Raw genomic sequence first — 19,685 nt, forward strand, 5'->3', positions numbered from 1 at the left:
AATAAATTTTTAAACTGCTGACGTTATGAAGACGTTCTGTTATGTAACATAACAGAAACAGTCGTGACCAAAAAAACAATGAAATGACATGTGTAAAGTACTGATGGAAAAACTGAAGGAAATCTAATGTCATCCACTGCCAGCAGACCTGTTCTATAAGAAATGCTAATGAAGTCCTTCAGGCTGAAGAGAAACAAAACCAAAGAAAAACTCAGATCTTCATAAAGAAGTGAAGAACATCAAAATTTACAAGCATATAGGTAAACATAAACTCAACTTTTGACCCTCTTAATTTCTTTAAAACATATGACTGCCTAAAGCAGAAAACAGAGCATTGCATCAAGTTTGTAACGGTGTAAACATAAAATATTTGAAAATTAAAGCATAAAAATAGAGGGATGGTAAATGGACTTATATTTCTACAAGGTTCTTAGATTCTCTGTAAATCAGTATAATATGCAAATCTCAGGATGCATATTTTAATCTCTAAAGAAACTACTAAAAAATAAGTCCTAACCCATCTCATATGGCCTGGAAACTATACACCAATATCCTTCATGAATGTAGATACAAAAATCCATAACAAAATATGAGCAAATCAAATCCAGAAATATATAAAGGACATAATACATCGTGACCATGTTATCCTAAGAATGCAAGACGGGTCTGACATTAAAAAAATCAACCGATGTCATTCACCATATTAGTAGAATCAAAAAGATAAATGATAAGATTGTCTCAAAAGATGGAGAAAAAGTACTTGACAAAATTCAACACCATTCACAATAAAAACTCTCACCTAACTGATAAACAGCATCTATGAAAATATACAGCAAATATCATACTTAATGGTGAAAGAATGACTGCTTTCACCCCAACATTAGGAACAAGTTAGAGATGCCACTCCAAATTCTATTCAATACTGCAGGTATGTTGGCACTAGCCACTAGAATATGGCAAAAAGAAATTAAAGGACAGATTGCACAGGAAGAAATAAAAGTGGAAGAAATAAACGTGGTTTTAACTGACATGACCATCAATATAGAAAATTCTAAGGAATCTACTACTAGAACTAACTACTTAGTTTATTTAGCAAGGTCACATGATACAAAAATCAATTGTATTTCTATATACTGGCAAAAAACAACTGGAAATTGGAATTTTTTTTTTGTTTATTTGGCCACGGTGCGTGGCTTGCGGGATCATAGTTCCCCAACCAGGGACTGAACCCAGGCCTCCTGCAGTGGAAGCGCAGAGTCCTAACCACTGGACTGCCAGGGAATTCCCAGGAAATTGAAATCTTAAAATGTAATTTACTATAACATCAAAAACCATTAAATACCTAGGACTAAATTTATCAAAATATGTGCAAGGTCTGTACAATGAAAACGACAAAACATTGCTGAAAGAAATTAACCCCCTCTCCTAATAAAGAAACTGTTCATGAATCAAAAACCTCAATATTGTTAAAATGTCAGTTCTCCCGAAATTGATGCATAGATCCAATGCAATTCCCATCAAAACACCAAAATAAACTGTAAAAACTGACAACGTATTTCTAAAATTAAGAGAAATTAATGACATGTGATAGCCAAAACAATTCTGCAAAGGAACAAAGTTGGAGGACCTACTCTACTTGATTTCAAGACTTGCGAAAGAGCTAGAGTAACCGAGACAATGTCATAGTTTTGCATGGACAAATAGAACAGAGTAAGACTGCGTACACAGGCTATTGATATATGACAAAACTGAAAAGTACTTCAATAGAAAAAAAGACTCCTTCAACAAACAGTGCTGGAACAACTGATATCTATTGGGAAAACAAATGAATCATACATTTTACCTACTATTGCACACAAAACTTTGAACTTAAAAGATCGAAGACCTATATCTAAGAGCTATAACTACAACTCTTCTAAGACAAAATCTTTGTAAGCTTAGGTTTGGTAAAGATTTCTGAAATAGGATACAAAAATCATAAACAAATAAAAGAAAAACTTGGTAAACTGGACTTCATTAAAACTAAAAACTTTTAACTACTCTTTACAAAAAAAAGAAAGAAAAGATAAGCCACAAACTGGGGAAAAATACCTACAAAACACATATCTAATACAAACTGGTACTAGAATATAAAAAGAACTGCTAAAATTCAGTAAGAAGACAAACAACTGATTTAAAAAATGGGCAAAAGATTTGAACATACACTTCAACAAAGAAGAAATATTGATGGCAAATGGGACATATGAAAACGATGCTCAACATCATAAGTCATTTAGGAAATGCAAATTAAAACCACAAGGAGATACCAATATGTAATTATTAACATGAATAAAATCAAACAAATGGACAATTCCAAGTGCTGGTAAGTATGTGAAAAATAACTGGACTCTCATACATTGCTAGTGGGAATGCAAATCATTGGAAAACTTCAGAAAATAGATTGTCAGGCTCTTCTGTTTAGTGGACCAACAATTACCTACAAGTATTTAAGTAAAAGAAATGGAAATATATATGTCCAGACAAAGACTTCAATGTGAATATTCACAGCAGCTTTATTTATAATAGTTTAACTGTAAACAACCCAAATGTCTATCAGTAGGTGAATATGATAGACATATTCATATATGTAAGGTATATCCATACAGTGGAATACTACTCATTAATAAAAAGGAAAGGGACTTCCCTGGTGGCACAGTGGTTAAGAATCCGCCTGCCAATGCAGGGGACATGGGTTCAAGCCCTGGCCCGGGAAGATCCCACATGCCATGGAGCAACTAAGCCCATGCGCCACAACTACTGAGCCTGCGCTCTAGAGCCCGTGAGCTACAACTACTGAGCCTGCATGCCACAACTACTGAAGCCCACGCCTAGAGCCCGTGCTCCACAACAAGAGAAGCCACCACATTGAGAAGCCCGCGCATCACAACAAAGAGTAGCCCCCGCTCACCGCAACTAGAGAAAGCCCCTTCGCAGCAACGAAGACCCAACACAGACAAAAATAAAATATATATAAATATATAAATAAACTTATTAAAAAAAAAAAGAAGGAAAGAAACTACTGGCACAGGTAATATGAGCAAATCTGAAAAAGCATTATGGTGTGTGAAAGAAACTAAGTAAAAAATACTACATATTATAAGATTCTATTGACATGAAATTCTACAATTGGCAAAATTACAGTGACAGAAAACATACTGGTAGTTGGCAGGGCCGAGGGGTTAGGACAAAGGACAGAACACAACGGCACACACGGGAACTTTTGGAAGTAATAAAGATGTTCTCTATCTTGATGGACATGTTCTGTAACTACATTTGTCAAAATTCATTGAACCATACACTTGAAGTGGGTGTATTTTACTGTAAATAAACTATACTTGAAAGCTAATTAACAGAAAGCAAACATGCACACACACAGATGGATACCACTACCATGGCCAAAGTTAAAAAGACTGACAACACTTGCCAGAATTCTCATGCACTGGAAACCTATCTGGCAGACTCTTAAAAAGCTAAACAAATAAAAATAACATAATGCATATGATTCAACAATTCCACTGACAGAACAGCATGGATAAATCTAAAAAACATAATGTTAAATGAAAGAAACCAGATATAAAAGGACACATAATGTTTCCTATTATTTGAAATTTCAGAATAGACAAAAGTAATCTGAGTTAATACACATTAGAATAGTGGTTATCTCTGGTGGAGAGGGGAGTGCTGACTAAAAAGAACCCAAGGGAACTTTTGGAGGTGATGGAAATGTTCTGTATTTTGATCTGGGTGATGGTTACATGGATGTTTATCTCTGTTCACATTTTTCAATTTGTATACTTAAGTGCATTTTAAACTGTATGCAAATTTCACCTCAGTAAAGCACTGGTTACTATGAAAAAGACCTAATGAACACTGGAGTCTAGTAAAAATTTGAATACATGAATTTTGAAAAAGATATTTTTTAAAGTAAAAAAAAGATAATCAGAAGTCTCCTAAAACTCAAAAATTTTAACATACCCCTTAGTAACCACATTTTAAGATTATAACTAAATTTTATAATAAACCACTTTTTATATAATTGTGATATATAATATATGCTGATCAAAATTCAAAACTTACCAGTGAAGGAGTGTTAAAATTAATTTCTTGAAAGCAGCCATCAAACATTAAACTAAATGTTGGATCTATAGGGAAAAAACATATTTTTAAACATTAAGACCACTAAGGTACTTTCTCTAGTCATACTTTTCTATGAAAGTATTCTATATTTCATCAGTAATGAAAATAAAATATGCAAATTACAAATCATTAAGGAACTGAACTTCTATCTTGACTTTTTAATTAAACTACCATCTCACTTGGGATTAATATGATTTTTATCGATATTTTTAGAGTACAATCATTAACTATCAAACGGGCTATTAATTTCTAAGTAGAGTCTAACACATTTTCCAACAGAAATCCACAGCAGAGATATTCTACTGAATATTTGCAATGACAAATATTAGAAAAGAATGTTATAATACAATATATAGGGAATTCCCTGGTGGTCCAGTGGTTAAGACTCCACGCTCCCAATGCCCAGGTTTGATCCCTGGTCAGGGAACTAGATCCCGCACGTGGCAATGAAGATCCTGCGTGCAGCCACAAAGACCCCATGCAGCCAAAAATAATTAAAAAAAAAAAAAAAACAAAGATCTAGAAGCCTCCTCGCTTTAGGGAAAAAAACAGACTTAATTTACCAGCAGATTTCTAAAGGAACATATCTAATTAAAATTAGAAGCTTTCCCCAAATATTTTAACCAAAAGTAATCAATTGTAAAATCACTGGTTACCTACCACTTGTCGTAAGGATTACAGGTCTTTTCGTGGTTGCCATGAATGTTTTGATTGCATTCAAAAACCCAGCATCTTCTTCAAAAATGACATCAACCTAAGAACAAATGGTTATTAGAATATTAATGTAGTAACAATACACTTATTGGATATCTGTTACATATACACAGTAGATACACTATATGTCTATAGAGACAGAATTTATGAATTTGTGAACAGTGTGACTTCACACCATGCCGAAAGCTTACAATGTCTTATACTATTAAAAGGGTAAAAAAATTATCAAACATTAAAAACAAAAAAACGCAGTCACCTATAATTGGATAAGTATGGGTCAGAATAATTTCTACAAACACTAAACAGTAACTGAATTGCATTAATCATGTTCCTGAAAAATTCTTCTATGGCTGACAGTTTCATTCACTTTAATTTCAAATAGATACAATTATTCCTGACCTTCTTGGCTATTTTACAGTCCTTTATAGTAAAACATACAGTAATCTTTAGAATAAGCTTTTATCAGGAGGTATCACAAATGTATACCTCTGTAAGCCTACCTCCTCAAACAGAATGAGAGATGTTGCATTTTTCCTGTTGGGTTCTTCAGCCCCAAACTCTTTGACATTTTTATTAGTTGTGTTTGTAGATTTAGTCTGAATAATTGGTTTCTGTTCAAAAGAATTTTTGATTCCTGCATAAATAAAACATTAATATTTTAGATAAAATCAACTTTTAATAGAACACTGGATATTTCCACAGAATAAACTCAAACTGAAATCCATTATCAAAACTGAAACAAACTGGACTTCCCTGGTGGTGCAGTGGTTAAGAATCTGCCTGCCAATGCAGGAGACAGGGGTTCAAGCCCTGGTCTGGGAAGATCCCACATGCCACGGAGCAGCTAAGCCCGTGCGCCACAACTACTGAAGCCCACGTGCCTAGAGCCCATGCTCCACAACAGGAGAGGCCACCACAATGAGAAGCCTGCCACTGCAACGAAGAGTAGCCCGGCTCGCTGCAACTAGAGAAAGCCCATGCACAGCAACAAAGATCCAACACAGCCAAAAATAAATAAATAAATAAATTTAAAAAAAAAAACAAAAAACTGAAACAAAGTATCAGTACTCCTATATATATGACCTTCAGTGTAACTGAGGTTTAATAAATAGCAATAGGAACTCATGAACTATGATCATATTTTTATGTTATCAGGGTCTCTGTCAATTTAGTATCTTACCTTTATTATTTTCCAGAAGTGCTCCTATTTGTTCATTATTTTTTGGCTTAGAAGACACTTTAAAATAATTTGCCAAAGTTTTAGGTGGAAGTACTCGCTTTGGTCCACTACTTTGTGGTGATGGTGGAGGAAGTTTTCTTGGTGATGTAACAACCTTCTTGGGGGAGCTTAATTTTTCTGCCAAAAACAAATTGCACTTAAAGACAAATATTCTAAAAATTAAACAGACAGCAAGATTCAGTTATCCACAGTATATTTCTACTCTTACCAGTTAAAAGGCAAAGGTATAAAAATTCTTTTTCATTCTTACATTCTCTTTACAGTCAAATATTACTGTATTGTTAGTTATTCTACCAGTAGAGAAGGCAAAACCAATCATTTGGAAAAGATACTCTTTTCCAAGAAACATATATTCTTGGGCTTCCCTGGTGGTGCAGTGGTTGAGAATCTGCCTGCCAATGCAGGGGACACGGGTTCGAGCCCTGGTCTGGGAAGATCCCACATGCCGCGGAGCAGCTGGGCCCGTGAGCCACAATTACTGAGCCTGAGCGTCTGGAGCCTGTGCTCCGCAACAAGAGAGGCCACGATAGTGAGAGGCCCGCGCACCGCGATGAAGAGTGGCCCCCGCTTGCCGCAACTAGAGAAAGCCCTCACACAGAAAGGAAGACCCAACACAGCCATAAATAAATAAATAAATAAAAATTAAAAAAAAAAAAAGAAACATATATTCTTGAAGCAAAAATCTTCATAATCCCTTAATTCACTCTGTCTACATCTGCTTGAGGTCAGAAGAGGCTGGAGAAAAAGTGATATCGGTACATACTGAGCACATTACAGACTTTCTTGTGCAACTTCAATTTAGCCCACAGTAAACTGATATTGCAAGTAAACGATATGTTTTTCTAGATATGCTGTGAAAGATGGATACAAAGTTAAAAAACAAATGGCTGATGTCTACCCTTCAGAAGCCCAACAGCGGCCTGGCATTTATTCCAGAGCATGTCCTTTGCTCCTCTCTAAGTACCCTCATTCAGCCTTTACAAGTGCTAGTTATTATCATATGGACTCAGAGCAGGATCTTCTTTATGTACCAGCATATGTGCACAATTCCATGACTGTGTACTGTTCTTTTTTTGTACCCTCATCTCCAGAGATCTTATCATAGACCTTGCATATCATAGGTGTTTGAAAAACTTAGTAAAAATTTTGAGCTTGAAAAAAATTATCATGGATATCACTATCATGTCATAAAAATAGGGCATTTTAGGGACTTCCCTGGTGGTGCAGTGGTTAAGACACCACGCTCCCAATGCAGGGGACCAGGGTTCGATCCCTGGTCTGGGAACTAGATCCCACATGCATGCTGCAACTAAGAGTTCACATGCCACAACTAAGGAGCCTGCAAGCCACAACTAAGACCCAATGCAACCAAATAAATAAATAAATATTTTTTTAAAAAATAGTGCATTTTAACACCACAAGGAAAGAGGTGTAATCTTAAAAATATTTTAATATCACTAAAAGTGGGATAACCAGTCATGACGTATCTCTTGCTATGACACCACAGGAAGCACACAGCCCCGTCTACACATGTATGCCAGCACAAAAATTGAAATGAATCTAATCAACCCCACAGATCTGCCAGTTTATAAGAAATACAAGGAAGAGGAATGTGTTAGCTGATACCATTAGGATATAATCAGCCAAATCTAGAATGTGAGAAATTTTATGACAAATGACCCATATTCTTCAACAAATAAATGACATGAAAAGAAACGGTGAGGGAGCTGTTAGATTAAAAGAAACTTAAGTGACATTAATCAAATGTAAACCGTGGACCTTGTTTGGATCCTGATTTGAACAAACCATTTGAAACAGAAAACTGAAATTAAACTACATATTACATCAAATTAAGGTATATAGCTAATTTTGTTAGGTCTGTTCATGATATTGTGGTTATGCTTTTAAAAAAGTCCTTATGAGTTAGAGCTACATATTGAAATATATATACATGAGTAAAATTATGTGATGGTCCTGAGATTTGTTTTAAAAAATAAAGTCCAAGAAAAATGAAAAAGGCATGTGTTTATATATAGGAAAAGATTAAAAATGAATGGCAAAATTCTAATTATTGGGATTTCACCGGTGGTGCAGTGGTTAAGAATCAGCCTGCCAATGCAGGGGACATGGGTTCGAGCCCTGGTCGGCGCAGATCCCACATGCCGCTGAGCAACTAAGCCCGTGCGCTACAACTACTGAGCCTGCACTCTAGAGCCCGCGAGCCACAACTACTGAAGCCCATGGGCCTAGAGCCTGTGCTCCACAACAAGAGAAGCCACCACAATGAGAAGCCCACGCACCATGATGAAGAGTAGCCCCTGCGCACCGCAACTAGAGAAAGCCTGTGTGCAGCAACGAAGACCCAATGCAGCCAAAGATAAATAAATAAAATAAATTTATTTTTTTAAAATGCTAATTATTAAAATTCTTTTCTTAGATTTTAATTTTTTAAACATTATAACTTCAGGAAAATAATTTACTTACTTGGTGACTTGCCTATGTTGTAGCTATTAAAAAAACAGGGTTTTTGTGAGTTTACACCTTGCTTGTCTACTTGATGGGACTGAGTAGCTTCCTTCAGCTGAGACAGAATTTGTCTACCACTGCGCTGAGAAGAGGCGTTCACTTCAAATATCTAAAAGAAGAATATATGAAAAAATGGCAGAATGGTTTATGTTTCCTTTTGTTTCAAGGATAATTATTACATTAACATTCATTCACTAACCTTAAATCCAAGCTCCTGAGCACAAGCATATACCGCAGCAGTTTTCCCCACTCCTGTTGGCCCTGTTATAAGAACAGTATTGCAAAGACGATTCTCTTCTTCATCATCTGAACTGCCTTTAAAGTCTATGCCGTCCAATGGATCTGAAAAATCATTCAAATGCACATGAAACAATCGCTTAGGCATCAATTCTGTCTCACCAAACCCAATGACCAAATCCCACAAACTTCTTGCCAATAAATGTTGGAAATTCAATGTACAAAAACTAAAAAACCAAATATAAAATACCAAACAAGCAGCTTTATAAAAATTTTCAGCTAATCTAATTCTAAAAATGTTCAGTGAAATGGAAAAAAATGACTCAAAATACCTTCCTGTTTCTCATCTCTTTTTCCCTTCAAATTCTGTCCTTCTTCCAATTCAGCTCTTCTTTTCCAGTCTTTCAACCAACTACCATAAGAAAATGTATGTTAATAAAAATAATTCACAGAATATAGATATCTCTTAGATGATATGTTAAAATGATTGTTGGGGGAAGTGATGGTATATTGTTAGTTTTTAAGAACTCCAAAACATTTTTGAATCAACTATATAGTAAAATAATTTTACATAGACATGAATATTTTAAAATGAAGTAATTTTTGCCTGAATACTCAAGACAATATGTACAAGGATATTCACTGCAACACTGTTTATATTAGCCTCCAAAAGGAAAAACCTAAAACTACATCAGTAGGGGAAAAGATATCTTATGGTATGTATGCTCACATAAAAAATCAGTACAGAGAAACTATGAAGAACTGGAGTAGATTGTATGGTGACATGAAAGATGTCTAATATATTGATCCAATGCTAACTATGAGTAGAAAGATTAAGTTCTAGTCTGGAGCTAGACTGAGTTTAAATTCCAGCTCCAGCACTTTCTAGCTGTGTGACCTTGGACAAATAACTTAAACTCTCTGGGCTTCATTCCTCATGAGGAACAGTATTTACTCTCATAGGATTGTTCTAAGCATCAAATGAGCTAAGCATGATCAAGTGCTTAGAACAATGCCAATCTCAAAGATTTTATTATTATGGGTCCCAATTCCTTGTATGAAATCCTTTGGGCCAGATGAGTTTCAGAATTCAGGACTTTTCAGATATTAGAAATGTAATTTGGTACATATACCACATAAAACATAATACCCCTAGTGGGTCTGTGGCAGTACATCCATAATCACTGAATATTTCTAGTTAAAAAAATATGAACTCCTACTAAGTGGGACTGATAAAGACTATAATAACATGTATATAATAAAGTTAATAAACTTTCAATTTCCAGAACTCTTTGGAGGTAGGAATTATAGACAAAGGATTATTACCTGAATTAGTAGTAATATGATCCTATTTGTTAGGAAGAAAGGAGCAAATATATGCATTAAAATTTTTCTGGAAGGTTTTACAAGACACTTTTAATAGTCATTTACCTCTAGGGAGTAGAAACAGGAGAAAAGAGGTACATTTACTTTTCACTGAAAATTCTTCTTCCTTTTTTTTTATTTTAAGATTTTACCTTGTGATGTATTATTTTATAATTTCTAGATTTTAGTACAAATAAAATAAATAGTAAAACTAGATTCATAAACTATTTCTCAACTCCTTTACAAATTTTACCAACCTATGTAACTTTCTAATAGCTAGCTCATTGCCTATGAGTTCACCGGAGTTCTGAGGTTGATACTTTTCTGTCCAAAGCATGTCTTCAGTTCCAGAATCTAAAGCAAAAAATATATATTAAAGTATTTTGTTCCTTGGCATAAACATATATTCTTAGGCATTTACATTATTGTTTCATGTAACAATAAGTATTTGTACAAATATTTATATTTACAAATTGCCAAAGAGGCAATTTCAAAACTTAACATTACATTAAAAATTTTTCACATCAAAACCCTTCCCTCTTAAAAGCTAACCACCATAAAATCTTATGACAGGGCTTCCCTGGTGGTGCTGTGGTTAACAATCCACCTGCCAATGCAGGGGACACGGGTTCGAGCCCTGGTCCAGGAAGATCCCACATGCCGTGGAGCAACTAAGCCCGTGCGCCACAACTACTGAGCCTGCGCTCTAGAGCCCATGAGCCACAGCTATTGAGCCCGTGTGCCACAACTACTGAAGCCCGCGTGCCTAGAGCCCGTGCTCTGCAACAAGAGAAGCCAGCGCAATGAGAAGCCCGCGCACCGCAATGAAGAATAGCCCCCGCTCGCCGCAACTAGAGAAAGCAGCGCACAGCAACAAAGAACCAAAGCAGCCAAAAATAAATAAAATAAATAAATAAATAATAAATAAATTTATTTAAATTTATTTAAAAAAAAATCTTTGGCCGCACCACGTGTCATTAATCTACATTCTAATGCAAAATCAAAACCCCAGTGGAATTTGTGGGGTAAGGGAATCTGTAGTTTATTTAGTGGAGTCAATGCATGAAAATAGTTTTAAAGATGATAGATGGATGGATCTAGAGATTGTCATACTGAGGGAAGTAAGTCAGACACAGAAAGATAAATATCATATGATATCAATTATATGTAGAATCTAAAAAAAAGGGTACAAATGAACTTACTTACAAAACAAAGGTAGAGTCACAGATGTAGAAAACAAACTTATGGTTACCGGGGGTAAGGGCGGGGAGGGATAAATTGGGAGACTGGGATTGACATATACACACTACTACGTACAAAATAGATAAATAATAAGAACCTACTGTATAGCACGGGGAACTCTACTCAATATTGTGTAATGGCCTATCAGGGAAAAGAATCTAAAAAAAGAGTGGATACAGGTATATGTATAACTGATTCACTTTGCTGTACACCTGAAACTAACACAACATTGTAAATCAACCATGCTCCAAGAAAAATTTTAAAAAGGGCTTCCCTGGTGGTGCAGTGGTTAAGAATCTGCCTGCCAATGCAGGGGACATGGGTTTGATCCCTGGCCCAGGAAGATCCCATATGCCCCGGAGCAACTAAGCCTGGCCACCACAACTATTGAGTCTGCGCTCTAGAGCCCACGTGCCACAACTACTGAGCCCGCGTGCCTAGAGCCTGTGCTCCACAGCAAGAGAAGCCACCACAATGAGAAGCCCATGCACCGCAGCAAAGAGTAGCCCCTGCTCGCCGCAACTAGAGAAAGCCCGTGCTCAGCAACGAAGACCCAACACAGCCAAAAATAAAAACAAAAAAATTAATTAATTAAAAAAAGTTTTTTTAAATATAGAGGGGCTTCCCTCGTGGTGCAGTGGTTAAGAATCTGCCTGCCAATGCAGGAGACACGGGTTCGAGCCCTGGTCCGGGAAGATCCCACATGCTGCGGAGCAACTAAGTCCGTGCACCACAACTACTGAGCCTGCGCTCTAGAGCCCGTGAGCCACAACTATTGAGCCCGTGTGCCACAACTACTGAAGCCCGTGCGCCTAGAGCCCATGCTCCGCAACAAGAGAAGCCACCACAATGAGAAGCCTGCGCACCGCAACGAAGAGTAGCCCCCGCTCGCCCCAAGTAGAGAAAGCCAGTGCGCAGCAACGAGGACCCAACGCAGCCAAAAATAAATAAAATAAACAATTAATTAATTTTAAAAAATACAGAGACTTGCTGTACAAATTATCAAAACATAATCTAAATGGATGAATTAATAGAATGTTTCAGAAAAGCTACGTAACCAAATGGGAATATGTCAAAAATATGTGAAACATGTGTAAAATAATAGGTAGAGTGTGATCCCAGGTTTTTGTTTTTTTTAATTTATTTGGCTTCACCGGGTCTTAGTTGCAGCACTCAGGATCTTCGTTGCCGTGTGCGAGATCTTCATTGCGGCATGCGGGATCTTTTTTGTAGTTGCGGCATGCAGGATCTTTAGTTGGGGCATGTGGGATTTTTAGTTGCAGCATGCGGGATCTTCAGTTGCAGCAGGCAGGATCTAGTTCCCTGACCAGGGATTGAACCCGGGCCCCCTGCATTGGGAGCGTGGAGTCTTAACCCCTGCACCACCAGGGAAGTCTCCAGGTTTTTAAAAAAGCGTATGTATTTAGGGAAGCACAGAAAAATCAAAGACCAAACAGCAATCTGTTAAACGTGGTTATCTGGAAGACTAATCAGTGAGGCTTCCACTTCTTATTTTGTTTGAATGTTGCAATAAGCATATATTAAAAGAGACAGGGGAAAAATGAGAACTTAAAAACAAAAAACCTCTAGGACCAGAGGGAGAAAGTCTAATTTACCTGGAATAGAAGATACTTCTGATGTAGACTTGTCACCATCTATTATCAGAATATCAGAATCTTCTACGGCTTCTGTTTCCACTTTACACCTTGTACTCAAAGCTGTTCGTTTCTTCCTGGATGTTTTAGGAAATAAACCTTTGGAAGAATCTAGCTTTATCCCACTGGAGTTGTTTCTTTTGTCAAGTTCTTCTAGTTTCCCACTTATCTTTTTTGGACTTTCTGAATACTCATTTGGTTTCTTTCTTTTGGATTTATGATTTTCCATTTCCACTCGTTTCCTTTTGGTTTCTTTTCGACTGACATCGGGCTCTAGTTTTGGACTTTCTATTTGGGGAAATATTGAAATGCATGTGCTTGTTAATCAACAAAACACAAATTTTAATACCCAATACTCTTAATACCACTTCAAAATATCCAATAGCCTTATCACTATAAAATGAAAACGCAAGAATCAAATGTGGCATACTGAAAGCAAGCTGGATATCTTGTTATTTAGATTGCCTTTTGTACGGGCTATATAAACCACCTCATCTAAGGCTTTCCTTAAATAAATTATTAGTATTTTAACATAATTAAACCTGTCTTTGGGTTGCCAACTCTGGAAGCTGGCAGGGTCTAACACTGTATCACACAAGTTGCTTTACTTTAATTGAACAGCTCTCCCTATCAACCATAAGCAATGTTCTCTGGGTGGTGATCACTTCCAAGAGTCAATGGCTAAGCTTAGTGTTTTCAAAACTGAAATGTTAACAGAAATAATAATTATCACTAACCTTGTTTACGATGACACTCGGAAAGTACCTGGTGCTCAGTTCGCTTTTTTAGAAGCAAAGGGAAGTATTTCCTCAAAGAAAACTCGGGATTTGACCACCTAATTTCCTCCAGCAAAAGATTTCGTACTTCTTCAGTCAAATCCTTCCTTCTCCCCACAAACTGCAATAAAGAATAAAATGCTCAATTAAACCCACATTGTCCATTAATATTAATCAGAATACTACCAACTACTTTCTGTCTATAATAAGTCTATGTCATTGTAGGATTAGCTTTAGTCACTAAATACAACCTCGATGGCAAAGCTGCATTCGCACAGCTTTAGAAGGACTTGGTTCATTTTTTTTTTTTAATATTTATTTGTTTATTTATTTGGTTGCACAAGGTCTTAGTTGCTGCAGGAGGGCTCCTTAGTTGCGGCTCATGGCCTCCTTAGTTGTGGCATGTGAACTCTTAGTTGCAGCATGCATGTGGGATCTAGTTCCCTGACCAGGGATCGAACCCAGGCCCCCTGCATTGGAAGCGCGGAGTCTTATCCACTGTGCCACCAGGGAAGTCCCTTAGTTCATATTTTTATTGTTCTTTCTTTTCAACTAATTGTATTTTACACATTTATTAGATTATAATTCTGACTGATAAAGTATCTAAATGTGCTATACAATCTAATATTCTTTTGAAACTGGCTATCATTAATTCTTAGTATGTTTTTAAAGCTCTAGGAGTATTTAAAAGAGATATGTACTTCAATTGGGATTTATTTTTTAAAATTGGACTCTAGGAAGAGATGAATTTTAGGCCACAACAGTAAATATCCAAAACTTTTTCCCTCTGAAACATATGAAGGAAACTTCCTACAATGGATGACCGCTCTCATACTTACCACAACAGCAGAATTATTACTTTTTGAATTTGAATTTAATGTTGAAAATTCACCAAGAGCCATGACACATTTTGAGAGACCTATTACTTTAGTATTCAGTTCTTTAAGTTTAGTTAAAAGAGGACAAGTGGGTGGTTTCAAATGCCACAAATGGCACCCTAAAGAAAAACAGAAAAATTATGTTAATTACCTTCATTCATATCCTTATCCATTTATCAAATACCAACTAAATAAACACGAGAAGACTCGACAACAACTATATAGTTAACACAAAAGTACCAAAACTCAAATGAGTATACAGGAAACAATACCCTCACCTCCAACAAATACAATTCCTAAAAAACTTACCCAGTCTTCCCTCTGAATTGTTAAAAATAAGCAAATATTAGCATATTTTCTTTTCTTTTTAAATCAACCTTGCTAATCAGGTTAAAAATTTCAGGAGCAGTTAGCATCCTGAAATCCAGATTCTGTTACTAGGTGAGCGTGGGCATGATCCTAAGGAAAAGCGTAACTAACTTCTATAATTGAACGTACTATTAGAAAATGCTTTATAAAACTGAACTAGGGACTTCCCTGGTGGTCCACTGGTTAAGAATCCACCTTCCAATGCAGGGGATGCAGGTTCGATCCCTGGTCGGGGAACTAAGATCCCACATGCTGCGGGGCAAGTAAGCCCAGACGCCACAACTACTGAGCTCGCACGCCTCAACTAGAGAGTCTGCATGCGCAAACTACAGAGCCCACACACTCGGGAGCCCACTGCACCACAACTACAGAGCCTATGTGCTCTGGAGCCCGCGCACCACAACTAGAGGGAAGCCCACGTGCTGCAACGAGGAGCCCACGTGCCACAGTGAAGGATCCCACGTGCCACAACGAAGATCCCACGTGCCGCAACTAAGACCCAACGCACCAAAAAAGAAAATTAAATAAATAAATATTTTTTTAAAAAAAGAACTGAACTAGTAAAAGTAACAAGAAAGGCTTCATCAACAGAATGGCCAGTAGCAGAACTGGGAAAAAAAGAAAAGTGGAATATTACTAGAAAGACTGACTGGGAAGTTCCCCATAAAAGAGAGGCTAGGGCTTCCCTGGTGGCGCAGTGGTTGAGAGTCTGCCTGCCGATGCAGGGCACACAGGTTCGAGTCCTGGTCTGGGAGGATCCCACACGCCGCAGAGCAACTGGGCCCGTGAGCCACAACTACTGAGCCTGCGCATCTGGAGCCTGTGCTCCGCAACAAGAGAGGCCACGATAGTGAGAGGCCCGCGCACCGCGATGAAGGGTGGCCCCCGCTTGCCGCAACTGGAGAAAGCCCTCGCACAGAAACGAAGACCCAACACAGCCAAAAATAAATAAATAGATAAATAATAATCAATATACCAAGAACCTCCCACATATTACATGTTATAAAAAAAAAAAAAAAGAGAGGCTAAACAAAACTCAAAAACTATCAAGGTCGGAAACATAAAAGGAAAAGAAAGGAGACCAGAACATAGTGAACATTTCATGAGTAGAGAGGGAATAGACCAAACCAAATCACAAAGCCAGCTGAGAAGAATATAACTGTTTTTGTGCTGACAAAAAAACTCTAGGTAGGAACAACAACAAAGCAAAGATAGAAGGCTTTGTACATTATCAGTAATTAAAAACTACATAAGTAAAGTAGGACTATGGTTGCCATAGCACTTGGATCCAAAGAGAATTAGCTCAGGATCAAGCTAACACCACCTTACAAGGCTCGGGCAAACAGCTCGCTCTCGTGCACAGTGCATATGAGAAAAGAGCGAACTAGAGCAGTGGAGCACTGCTCCCTGTTACCAATTCCAGGAGACAGCCCACAAGATACTTCTGTGGTACTAAACAGCACAAGCTGTTCTGGAAAGGAGGCAAACAGATTGGACGGCAGACTGGACAAAGACAGGGCTGGAGCTCCTCTGAGAAATTCTTAAAGATGATCTGTTCACACACAGGCTATGATTTCAGAAGGGAACTGCCTTCCTTTTAGAACACAGCGCCTGTCTGGACAGCATTCACTTAAGGGCCCACACACGTGCCTGCCCTCCCCTGGCATCAGGGATAAGGGCTGAGGATGCCTTTGGCTTTCTTGCCCCACCCCCTTCCTCAGTCCAAGGCTGAAGAAGAGAGGATAAAACACTAAATTCCCACAAAAATCCCCATAAGAATTATACCTAAACCTTTGTCTCACCTTAAACCAACTTACATAGTTTCATATTACTACTAACATTTAAAAATATTTCATAGTAATAAACTCACCATCATCTTTTTGCTGAATATGAACAACGCTCTGGAAACTGGTACTCACTGCATTGTACACATCTAACGCAGCAGCTTTCTTTGCAATTTGTCGTTTCAACAAATCTGGCAAACCACTCATTAGAAAGTCACGCTTTGCTTTAAACTGCACATCACAAGCCTGAGGCTTTTCAGTTGCATCTTGACTTTTAAGAAAATGATGTGAGAAAAGGAGAGCTAAGGTTATAAACACTTAAAAAAATAAACTAACTGTACAATAAATACTTCTTAATTTTATTTGAAAAAATTTAATCAGCTACCTGAGATGTTAGCTGGTCAAATTCTTTTTCTGCTTATCATAAAAACGAAAGTCTTTCAGTGTTAAAAAAAATTAAATAAAAATAAGTATATACAGAAAATAATGTCTTGAAGGACATCCACCAAAATGTCTTTGTCTTCCTTTTTTTTATTTAAACATACATTTATATTATAATCAGAAAACAAAATCAGTGCCACATTTCTAAAAGTTAATACAAGAACTTCTAAGGTAATATTGTTTCCAATACAATAGCAGGAACCTTAAGGCCCTTATTATTGATGTCTCAGTTTCACCTGGCTTATCTTGTATTGCTAATCATAAGAATCTTGACTTTAGCGGGAGGGTGGTGAAAGGGTAGAGGAGGATGGGATGATGGAGTGGCGGAGGGGAGAGAGAGCGTGGTGCTGGTCTATCACAGCTTATACACCCTTCCTAGCCTGCCATATATAGAGTGAGGACTGTAATATTCTCTGCAAACTGAAATTTGGGTTGGTAATTAAGAAGAGGCTTCAAAAATTTCTATTCCTTTCCAGTTTGAGAGAAATGAAGAAAAGATGAGATCTAAAGCCAGACTGAAGAGATTAATCTCAGAAAAGAGGAGGTGTATCTTTTTGACTATTAACTGGAGGGAAGGACGAAAAGATGGGTGAAGTAGCTATATTAGTATGTGCCTATAGCGGAAGGTAAACTTTAAGGAGGGGGTACAAGGTACTAATAAAAAATATACACACATATATTATATACACAGTTAGAAATAGTTTTGGATGTGTGTGTGTGTGTGTGTGTGTGTGTGTGTGTGTGTGTGTGTGTGTATTTCCTAGCTTTATCTGCTGAGAAAGCCTAGAAGCACTGATACCTCAGGAGCATTAGGTAAAATAAGCACCTCCACTAAAAGGAACCAGGGCTCCTTGGAGAAGAGGCTAATTACAGAGCTGGGGCAGGGCAAATAAAAGATGAGCCTGGAATCTGCCTGCCAATGCAGGGGACATGGGTTCGAGCCCTGGTCTGGGAGGATCCCACATGCCGCGGAGCAACTAGGCCCGTGAGCCACAACTACTGAGCCTGCGCGTCTGGAGCCTGTGCTCCGCAACAGGAGAGGCCGCGACAGTGAGAGGCCCGCGCACCACAATGAAGAGTGGCCCCCGCTCGCTGCAACTAGAGAAAGCCCTCGCGCAGAAATGAAGACCCAACACAGCCAAAAATAAATAAATAAATAAATTAATTAATTAAAAAAAAAAAAAAAAAGATGAGCCTGGAATATCTTTGTGTTCAAAAAAGTAAGAAATGCTCAATAAATGAGGAGTATGTGTCAAAGGGGCATAGAAACCAAGCTGAAGGGCTTCCAATGGCCAAATTAGAAGCAATTTGAGCATTAAAATTATTAATGGATTAAAACCCAGAGAATAAAACAGGAATCCATGAGTAAATGGGTAAATACTGGAAACAACCCAAATGGCCACCAATAAAAGAATAAACTGTGGTAAATATATTCGTATAAGGAATACTATTCAGCAATAAAAAAGAATAGACTACTGATATTCTTTGACTGAAAGAAGCCAGAGACAAAAGTGTACCTCCTGTATGATTTCATTTCTATGAAATTCTAGAAAAGGCAAACTAATCTATACCAACAGAAAGCAGATCACAGGTTGCATGGCATTGGGCGTGGAAGGCAGGGATGAACTGCAAAGAGGCAAAAGGGAATTTGTGAGTGATGAAATGTTCTCTATTGTGGTGGTGATCACACAGATGTGTATATTTGTTAAAGCTCAAACTGTTTACTTAATATGGGTGCATATGATTGTATGCACATTATATCTGAATAAAGTTGATTTTAAAAAATATATGTGTACTGAGCAAGAGCAGTTAGGCACAAAACAATATATATATAAAGTTTACATGAAGTTCTAAAACAGACAAGACTAACCCATGGCAACAGAAGTCAAACTAATTGATGGTAATAGAAATCAGAATAGTGGTAACCTTTTGTTGTGGTGGTGATGGTGGTGATACAGAAAAAGAGTAAGTAACCATTAGGGAGTAAAAGAAAGATGTTATATCTTGATATAGTGTACTTATCAAAACTGTATGCTTAAGATTTGTGCATTTAACAATATGTAATTATTCCTCAATAAAATTGAAACAGGAAAAAAAAAATAACCTGAACTCATGTCCCTAAACCTGGTCTTCTTCCATCGTGCCATCTACTGGCACAGACCAGAACTTAAGTGTCATACTTTTACCTTCGTCTCTCCCACCCCCAGCCCCCATGTCTAATTAATCAAGGGTTCTTAAATTTATCTCCTAAAATCTTTTCATACATCATCTCCAGCATCTGA

The 19,685-nt window shown here is 37.3% G+C and overlaps 1 protein-coding gene across 3 annotated transcripts in view; it reads right to left on the reverse strand.

Annotated features, from left to right (window-relative positions):
* Positions 1-19,685, reverse strand: part of ATAD5 (ATPase family AAA domain containing 5) — a 40,184-nt gene that overhangs the window by 7,223 nt on the left and 13,276 nt on the right. For all 3 annotated transcript variants that reach the window (XM_068531484.1, XM_068531483.1, XM_068531485.1), the window contains exons 7-18: positions 17,049-17,233; positions 14,771-14,928; positions 13,893-14,052; positions 13,117-13,443; positions 10,516-10,612; positions 9,226-9,305; positions 8,856-8,998; positions 8,615-8,765; positions 6,071-6,247; positions 5,391-5,524; positions 4,837-4,930; positions 4,117-4,181 (exon numbers count right to left, since the gene is read on the reverse strand). In XM_068531484.1, the coding sequence (XP_068387585.1) occupies positions 4,117-4,181; positions 4,837-4,930; positions 5,391-5,524; positions 6,071-6,247; positions 8,615-8,765; positions 8,856-8,998; positions 9,226-9,305; positions 10,516-10,612; positions 13,117-13,443; positions 13,893-14,052; positions 14,771-14,928; positions 17,049-17,233 (1,771 nt within the window). The remainder of the gene's footprint in view (positions 1-4,116; positions 4,182-4,836; positions 4,931-5,390; positions 5,525-6,070; positions 6,248-8,614; positions 8,766-8,855; positions 8,999-9,225; positions 9,306-10,515; positions 10,613-13,116; positions 13,444-13,892; positions 14,053-14,770; positions 14,929-17,048; positions 17,234-19,685) is intronic.

This window comes from Eschrichtius robustus, chromosome 20 (genome assembly GCF_028021215.1).
Source record: "Eschrichtius robustus isolate mEscRob2 chromosome 20, mEscRob2.pri, whole genome shotgun sequence".
Taxonomy (NCBI): domain Eukaryota; kingdom Metazoa; phylum Chordata; class Mammalia; order Artiodactyla; family Eschrichtiidae; genus Eschrichtius; species Eschrichtius robustus.